The following is an 8,820-nucleotide window of genomic DNA, read 5'->3' on the forward strand; positions in this document are numbered from 1 at the left end:
CACTAGCTATGCGAAACACTTAGGTACCAGTTCAACTTTGAACTATGCTAATGTACTGCTGCACGGATGGAATTCCCAGACATGGGCCACTGTATGTAAACGTCGTTTGAATCGCCATGCCACACTGTAGTGTCCAGCGTGAGTGGATTTCGCAGACATGCAATGAGGCTTATGCCAGTAGGTTTGAATGCACAAGGACTCCGAGATGTCAATGTAGCAGGGGCTTGGTAGTTGCCACGAGTCCCGTCAAGAGTGTCGTATGGGTTCGGAGCTTCAAGCTTATCAAACCGAGGCCAAGCCCAAACTTTCCATTGAGTGGGCGGTTATGATGGTGGTGACGCGGACGCCCTCGCCGTGTAACCCGTGAGTCGCTTGTGTGTAAATCGCCTCCCCGACCCTCCGACGTGCGTCACTTGGAAGGATGGAATTCTAGCTATTCCGAACAGGCCACTCAAGACTGGCTGAAAGCTAGAGGCAAATCTGGAGCACAGGAGAAGACCATGGAGTGTATTTTCATGGACGCGGTAGGAGATCGAGCTCATGGGCTGCAGCGCTGAATTGAGCAGTCGCTCCGGGAGACCGGGAAAGACCCAAAGAAACTGAAAACGATCGGAGTTGTCGACTCGAGAGACCGCCGGTCCGGGGAATCGGACACGGGCGCTTGTGGATTGGGTCATGTCATACGTTTCTCGTCGTCCCCACTCCCGTATGTAAAACAGCCCACTCTTTCCTTCTCTGGGTCCCGCAGTTCGACCTCTCCTCTCCCGCAGCGGGACACTGGTGGCCTCCGTGCAATCCTGACGACTAACGACTACACGCTATGAAGTTTGCACGGTTCGTCACACGTGAATTTGAACGCCTCGGAGACTGATTTTGACTTCTCTCTGATGCTCTCCTTCACCGGCATCTCTGCACGCGTGCAGATACCTCGAAGAAACACAGGTGCGCCGTCCTTACAGGTCCTCGTTCGACGCGGCAATCACTCACATCTATATTCGGCAGACTCCCGAGTGGAAGAAGGCTTACATGTGAGTCCTTACCAGTGTCACTCAACTTCGTCTGATTGTACTCGCTTGATGAACGGCACAGAGACTACCGGGGTCTCAAGAAGAAGATAACCGCCATTCGCCGTGCCCAAGACGAACTCAAAGCTGAAACTGGGTCCGTTCGCCCTAATGTGAACGCAGATACTTGTGCGCGCCCGTCGTCAAATTCTGCAGATGTTGCCGGGAAAATGCCAGACTTGCATACTTTCGCCGATGCTAATACGTCAGAAGATGAAGAGGGACCGATGTCGTCTGTTGCACATTCAAACTCAGGTGCAAGCATCGACAAAAGCCTTCTTCCCCGTCTCCGGCGACGTAGTACTGCTCTGTCCGTATTCGTTCGTTCTCAGCTGCCGTCGCCTTCACATGAGCTGCCTCAGCACCCTCCGCCCTCTGCTCCTCCTGCGACTGGCCTCTCCTCGCAGCATACGCAAGCGTCACCGAGCGAGCAGAGAAGAGCAAATATTCGCGCACTATGGTCCTTGGGAGAAAATCCGCCTCTCCGAGAACTCCTGCCGCTCCTGACGCCGGTTCAACGTGCATTCTTCGAGATGCTGGATGGTCAGCTTGATATGGTGGAAAGTTTCTTTTGTGCGCGTGAGCTGGAAGTCAGACAAAAGTAAGTCGAATCCCTTCTCTGAGGCCTGGGACTCGAGGTTGGATATCACATTCGCGGGCGCGGATATAATGTCGCTGTTTTTCTCATGGAGCTTATCAAGTTACGTATAGGTATGATGCGTTGAAGGCCCAGCTGCATGCACTCAAAGATCACAGGCAAGCCTTCCATGTAAGCACGTCTAGCTGGACATACAGATTCGAGTGTCGACGTTTCTCCTCGTTATCAGGAGGCACATCCGCACGTATCCGCAACCCCTTCATGGCTGCCTTTCACACTTCCACCCATTCCATTTGTCTTGCGTCGACTCCATCGACAGATGGTAAACATTCGTCTCAAGCCTGGATCGTCTGCGGGACGGCATGGTAAACTCAGAAAACCATCATCAGATAAGCAAACGGACCAGGATGAAGATGGCGGCACGGAGGAGAGGGCCATTGGTGAAAGCGATAGCATACCAAGCCATGAAAATGGACTGGGCGAAATTCATTCGGTGGCAACAGTGGAAGATGACAATCCTGTTGGCCATTCCAACGAGGTGGCTCTTGGAACGGATCCCGGCAGTCCTGCGGACACAATTGTCGATGTTCATGAGCTGCAGCGTGCGCATATTGGCTCCAAGGACAGGGCTCCCAGACGTTCTCTATTAGAGAGTCGAACTTCAACATTGAATGAGGCTAGTTCCCCGCGTCCTCGTGCCAGGTTACCTCAGATTGCTGAGGTCGCGCGTGACCCGGATGAGTATATACATGCAAAGAAGAAGCTGAGGAAAGCCATACAAGAGTTCTATCGGTATGTATTAAGTGCAAGGGCGTAGTGCTCGCGCCAACTTATATTCGATGTTCTTCCTTCCAGCGGTGTGGAAGTGTTGAACAATTATCGAGTACGTACTTTCATCCGGTGTAACTCATGTATCTCAGTCTAGACGGGATACCAGACGCTCAATCTTATCGGCTTCCGGAAAGCTCTGAAGAAGCTCGAGAAAGTCACACACGTGAGTATCATTACTGCCTTCTCTGAAACGGCGGCACGATTTTGTTTGGTGAGATTAACCCCTAGTCATGCTATGCAGATACCAGCCCAACAAGCTTATACTATAGAGAAAATAGAGCCGAGTGCATTTGCGTCTGGAGCAAGCTTGAATTCCATGCTTCGCGAAACAGAAGACTTGTTCGCTGCCCGGTTCGGTGTGTATATGTCCTTCACAATGGGCATAGTCTTCCGCCTAAGCTCAATGCTTGATATTTTATACTTAGCGCGTGGAGACAAGAAGAAGGCGCAGGCCCGTCTTCGTGGAGGAACGCAGCAAAAAACGCACCATTTCAGCACGTTTAGAACGGGAATGCTCCTTGGTCTCGCTGTTCCCGCCCTCGTTGACGGAGTGTATAGAAGTAAGCCATTCATCTACGTAGCCACACTACCTCCCAGAAAATATAGAGGCTCTACAGTACTCATGCATCTACAACAGGTTTCCAGCCCGAGACGCGAACAGCGATACCATCGTGGGACGGTCTGTTATTCGTGTACGGGATATTCTCAGTCCCAGCCCTCTTCCTCCTTTTGGTTGGCATCAACCTGCTTGTGTGGCATAAGGCACGGATTAACTACGTTTTCATTTTTGGTGAGTTCATTTGTTCGAAATGTATGCGCTCGCCCGTGTGACGATTTGCCCTCGCGGGCAGAGTTTGACCTACGGACGCGTCTAGATCACAGAGCATACTTCGAGGTAAGCCCAGAGAACCTTGCTTCGGACTAGACTTATACAATGTTCTCCCTAGCTTCCGTCCCTCATGATTTCGACGCTCTGTTATGCTTTCTGGTTATCGTTTGCGCGCGTAGGCGCAAGTTCCGTCGATCCTTCCAATTGGGCTTTGATCTGGCTGGCTTGGGCTATGGCCGTTTGGCTAAATCCCCTGCCGATATTATGGAGGTCATCACGCTATTGGCTAATCAGGAATATTGCCAGGCAGCTGACCTCTGGTGTTAGACGTGTAGAAGTGAGTTCACTTTCAATCTGACTTTCTCAGTTCTAAACGTCATCTTGTAGTTTCAGGATTTCTTCATGGGGTTTGTCCCTTCCAGCATTGGAGCACTGCTTCAGAAGCTGATTGTTGGATCCTTGACAGTGACCAGTTTTGCAGCGTTGTTTTCACTTTGGGAGATTTATTTTTTGTTGGCTGTGCTTATGACCGCCACCTCGGGAATTGGCGGATATGCACGACAGGCCAATATTGGGCACCTGCGTTTGCGTTTGCGGCCATACCACTATTTGCCCGTTTTGTGCAAAGTATCCGGCGATGGGTGGACTCGCGTCTCAATACCCATTTGATCAACGTTGAGTCATCTTGCTGCAGCGCTGTATTTGAGCGAGCTCACACATGTGTTCAGGCAGGGAAGTATGGTACTGGTGTCATCTATTACTTCAGCTATTACCTGTGGAGAGCAACAGGTTTGTTTTCTCTCTCCCTTCGTTACGCCGCATCTACAGCTAGTTGGCATTGGTAGGAGGTCAACATGGTCCTAGATTCGTCGCCTGGTTGGTCCTGGGCGTCATATACGCCTCGTATGCTGCCGCTTGGGTACGTACTTACGTAAACATAATAGTTGCTGTGAGTGTAACCTTTGCTTCTAGGATATCACCATGGATTGGTCCTTGATGCGTCCCCACGCGAAACACCGATTTCTGCGATCGGACTTGATGTACCCATCATATATATGGGTGAGTTTTCCAAATTAGCCGCTCTATTATCAATTGACGAATAAATTTCCCATAGTTGTACTATTTTGCGATTGTATGTCGGTCTTTTCGTTCAATATTCCACTACTCATTGTACTTGCAGATCTCAGATATCATCATACGTTTCGAGTTTCTTATGTACGTCCCCCAGCAAGGGATCAACTATGAGATACGGACCTGGATCGCCGGGATGCTGGAAATGCTTCGTCGGTGGCAATGGAATTTCTGTGAGTGATCGTCGTTCCTTATAAATGCGAACTGTCTCTGAACACTCTGTCAGTCCGAATGGAGAATGAGCACATAGGTAACATGGATCAATACCGTGTCACCAGAGAAGTGCCTCTTCCGTATTCCTTCGACCATTCGCCGCACGAATCTGATGGTGATGAGGACGACGATCCCGTAGAGCGCGCGAGCACATCCAGCAAGTCTTGGCGTCAGCGGAGGACGCGCATGCCACCTGCAGACATTGTTGAAAGGACTCATGATTTGTGACGGACAACAATGATGATCATTGATTATAAGCCACTATGGCTGCATTTCATATTGACTGATCCTATTCGATAGCTCGAGATTCCGCAGGTGTTATAATTTTGGTTAATAATCCTTCGGGGTTGAATGATGAGTGGCACTTCATGGCACAAAAGCAGACGCAAGTAACACGTATTGGGCTGAAGTAGCACTGGAGCTTGCACGGGACATCGTCCCATGAGTACCAGTTCTTTTATGGCAGGCGGCAGGCGGCAACAGATGCGAGCGTGGCACAGAGCGTCGAAGTTGCAGCATACGATGCGAGCTCACCCGTTGTTCCTCTCAAAATGCCGATGTTAGCAGCACTGCGCACTATCATACAGCATCAGTTCAACTTAGCTACAAAAACTGGCGCACGTGATAAGGACAACTGACTTCTCAGTGAGCTCATCCGAAGTTCCGCCACCCTTGAAGCTTGACTCTTGAGTTTTCGATACTCGGGCTGCCTGCGATTTTCAGTGAGCTCAGTCCACCCCTCCAGTAAATGTTGTCGTCAACATACGAAATTCCTCTGTATTTAATATTCTAGTCTCGCTATGCGTGTCGTTGTAACCGGCAAGTCTGAGTCTCAGGTCGGTCTCTAGTCAGTGAGGTGCTCATCATGATTCACTTTTCAAGGCGCATCTGGAGTGCTCGGATCTGCAATCTATGATGCTTACAAGTCATCCGGGCATGATGTTCTTGGTCTTGCACATTCAAGACCAACTGATGAGCTTAAGAAGGTCGATTTGCTCGACCTGCCTAAGGTGGAACAGACCTTCACCCGATTCAAGCCCGATTGTGAGTATATTCTCAATTCCCAGAGCCCCTAGCACTAAATACGGATTGTAAAGGGGTCATACATTGCGCTGCCGAGAGACGACCAGATGTTGCGGAAAGGGTATGTGTTAATCGTATGTATAACGGAATAGGCGCTTATGTTATCTACAGGATCCGGAAGCAACTCGTCAGGCAAGGGTCCACTGATCGTACACGCGCAATTCCTGTTTATGCTTCGGCCGTCTTTATTAGCTGAATGCAGTTATACCTGAATACCTCGCCAAACTTTCAAAAGCCTTGAGGTTCACACTCGTATACATATCCACAGGCATGGAATGAATATGTTGCACATCTTAGTAGTATCACTGATATCCGGCTGCAGATTATGTCTTTGATGGAACTTCACCTCCTTACACACCTTCTGCAGTCACAAATCCAGTGAACCTGTACGGTACGACCAAGCGCGATGGTGAGCTTGCCGTCCTTGGTGTGGTTGGTAGCAAGAGCATTGTCCTCCGTGTTCCCGTTCTGTATGGACCCGCACCTCACAATACCGATTCGGCGGTCAACGTCTTGTTGGATGTTGTCACGGACCAGTCGGGGAAGCAATACAAGATGGACCACTATGCTACCCGTTATCCTACAAATGTCGTCGACATTGCCGACTTTCTTGCGCGATTGATTTGTGAGTGTTGGAGGCTGCATTCATGTCTGATATGAACATTGCAATCAGCTAATATGTATGCGCATTAGCTCTTCCATCGTCGCGAGAAGTCCCTCCTATCTTGCACTACTCCGCAGGAGAACCGTTTACGAAATACGAAATGTGCCTTGTTTTTTCTCGCATCCTTAACCTGCCGCACGCACACATCATCCCGGATGCAGAGCCGCCGAAGGTATGTACCGCTATACCCATCTTCCCTCATTATAAATCTCCGATTTAGGGAGATGCGGCTACGACACGACCTCGCGACTGTCAATTATATACTCGCGAGACGGAGGACCTCATTGAAGGCTACGGTGGCCTTGGGTGGACTCCATTCGAAGAGTGGTGGGAAGGTCACCTCAAGACACAGCAGTGAATTCATACTGTCGCTGCTGTAAATGTGTGTGTGAACGAGCGGATCGGTCCGTGCTGGCGTAGCAGAACGAGACATGAGTGGCAGTTCCTGACGATGTATTGTACGTGTATCGAGTATGTTCCAAGTGATTTTTAGAGTCGGCGCTTTGGCTGAAAGTATAAGAAACAGCTTATTTTTCCCCCGTCAAATAGCTTGGTGAGTATGCCTATTCGGCATCAGGTCGAGTTTTTCTAATTTTCTCGATTATTCGTGGCACGATCACCTGATCGCGTCCAACTCCAATCTTGTGGGGGCATACGTCATGGTCATGCAGACGAGTATATAAGTGACAGCGAGTCGTCTCGAACTCTTGGACCAAATCTATCACCTCCTGAATTTCTCTGGAATATCTTTGAATAATCAATTACATCGGTTGCCGTCGCAGACATGTCTTCTAAATCCGGAAAATCATTCGGAACGCAATCCCCTCCTCTTGAGGCTACAGGCGAAGACAAACCAATGGGCGTCTCTTCCGTAGACGGACATAAGCCTGACGCTGTTTCGGATATGCAGCAACGGGAACGTACGTTTTTCGACGCGAGAATAGTAATTTTGCGATGGCTCATATTATGTCATAAATTCCAGAGTACTTTCAGAACACTCAAACAACAAAGGAGAGTACAAATCAAGCGGGCACCGGAATTCCATCGGTACACGTCTGAAATCGTAGGGGTTAATTCCCGGCTAACAGTGTCGTACATGTAGCAAACCAAGATCAAGACGGATTGAAGTGTATCTTGGTGAACGTGGGACAATTGGGATTTGCTGAATCCCGCGGGCGTCATCCTGGATCAATAGAGCGTGCATTATATGAGTGGATCGTGTGTACTGTATTCGGGAGGAAGACCCAGCGTAATATAACGCAGTTTACAGCACATCGATGGTTGTGGGTCATTGAGTGACATTGATATACATAGTCTCACACCAAAGTCCTCCAGAGTTCACGTGTGAGAGGGGTTTGGGTCGAACCTATTGAATATACATGCGTTTGCGATTCGAAGTTCCAACGGGATCTTTTCCATCAATATCTCTTCCCTGTTACCAGGTTACCGTTCGATATGTGAACTACATCGGTGTACTTCAGTAATTAAGTAACAGCGGCCTTTATAAATGATCGTGTTGGTGACGACCGCGCGCCTATCAAACAGCTTCGCCGCTGCCGATATAAGGGCGGTGCTTTCTGTCCATTTGAGGCGAGCTCCTCGGTTCCCTTGAACTAAGCAATAATCGGGTACAGGTACTGGCTAGTAAGCGTTGACCAGGTCTCAAGCTTAAGAGACACACTAAGAAATATCTTTAGCCTTGCTTGTTCATTTTGTTAAAACACATTCACATTCTGTCGTCGCTGGCTCGCATTTTCAAATTCTACGTCGACACTCTTCTCCTGGCTTTGTCGTGTCCGAAATGAGCTCCCTCATTGTCGCTTCACTTGCATTGGTCGCAGTGGCGGCACCAGTCCTTGCGCTTCCTATGTGAGCTATTTTTCCAATTTAATGCAGAGTTGGATAGGCTTGACATTGTTAGAACAAGGGACGATCTTGCTCTCCGCCACACAATGAAGTGAGTATATGTTTTAGTGTACATCTAACTTTTTTCTAATCAGGCGTTGTTAGGTATCGCCGGGCTTCAGACCAGGTTGGTAGCATATTTGCCCGGGATGACACTATTACAAGCAACAATCCGTAAGTCAAGCAGCTCTTAGCCTGTCAGCTTTATTGTACATATAGAGCTATCAGGACAACATACTATCGCGGTGAAGTTGGCCTTCCTGTGAACAGAAAATCTCGACGATCTCCTGAACCATTTGTGATTACCTCAAAATCAAGGTGAGTTGTCAAGACAGCTTCAATCTACAACGCTTTTATAACAATTTACAAGGGTGTACATCCCCGCCTGCCATACGGGACGCGCGTTTTGTGGTCGATCGGTTCTGGATGAGTTGGACTGAGTCGTTCATTCCCAGAAGTAGATTATGACACCTGTGATGACCATGATGACAGTTTCTGAATG

At 49.0% G+C, this 8,820-nt stretch overlaps 2 protein-coding genes across 2 annotated transcripts; both read left to right on the top strand.

The window, feature by feature from the left end:
* Positions 1–820: 820 nt before the first annotated feature.
* On the top strand, positions 821–6,771 carry FIBRA_01584 (uncharacterized protein; the record flags this gene model as incomplete). The annotated part of the gene is made up of 27 exons (XM_012323459.1): positions 821–834; positions 924–942; positions 1,003–1,028; positions 1,090–1,665; positions 1,776–1,833; positions 1,892–2,454; positions 2,518–2,545; positions 2,588–2,656; positions 2,735–2,849; positions 2,919–3,053; positions 3,131–3,283; positions 3,345–3,388; positions 3,441–3,659; positions 3,710–3,729; positions 3,789–3,996; positions 4,051–4,111; positions 4,168–4,241; positions 4,295–4,381; positions 4,437–4,454; positions 4,503–4,626; positions 4,680–4,835; positions 5,549–5,710; positions 5,764–5,810; positions 5,861–5,876; positions 6,072–6,374; positions 6,443–6,585; positions 6,634–6,771. The coding sequence occupies 27 exons, from the start codon at positions 821–823 to the stop codon at positions 6,769–6,771; spliced, it is 3,576 nt and encodes a 1,191-aa protein (XP_012178849.1).
* A 426-nt stretch (positions 6,772–7,197) lies between these two features.
* Positions 7,198–7,539, top strand: FIBRA_01585 (uncharacterized protein; the record flags this gene model as incomplete). Its single annotated transcript, XM_012323460.1, has 3 exons — positions 7,198–7,333; positions 7,396–7,460; positions 7,516–7,539. 3 exons carry the CDS (start codon positions 7,198–7,200, stop codon positions 7,537–7,539), a joined length of 225 nt encoding a protein of 74 aa, XP_012178850.1.
* Positions 7,540–8,820: the final 1,281 nt, after the last annotated feature.

This window comes from Fibroporia radiculosa (assembly GCF_000313525.1).
Source record: "Fibroporia radiculosa TFFH 294 genomic supercontigs, scaffold744, whole genome shotgun sequence".
NCBI classification, from domain to species: domain Eukaryota; kingdom Fungi; phylum Basidiomycota; class Agaricomycetes; order Polyporales; family Fibroporiaceae; genus Fibroporia; species Fibroporia radiculosa.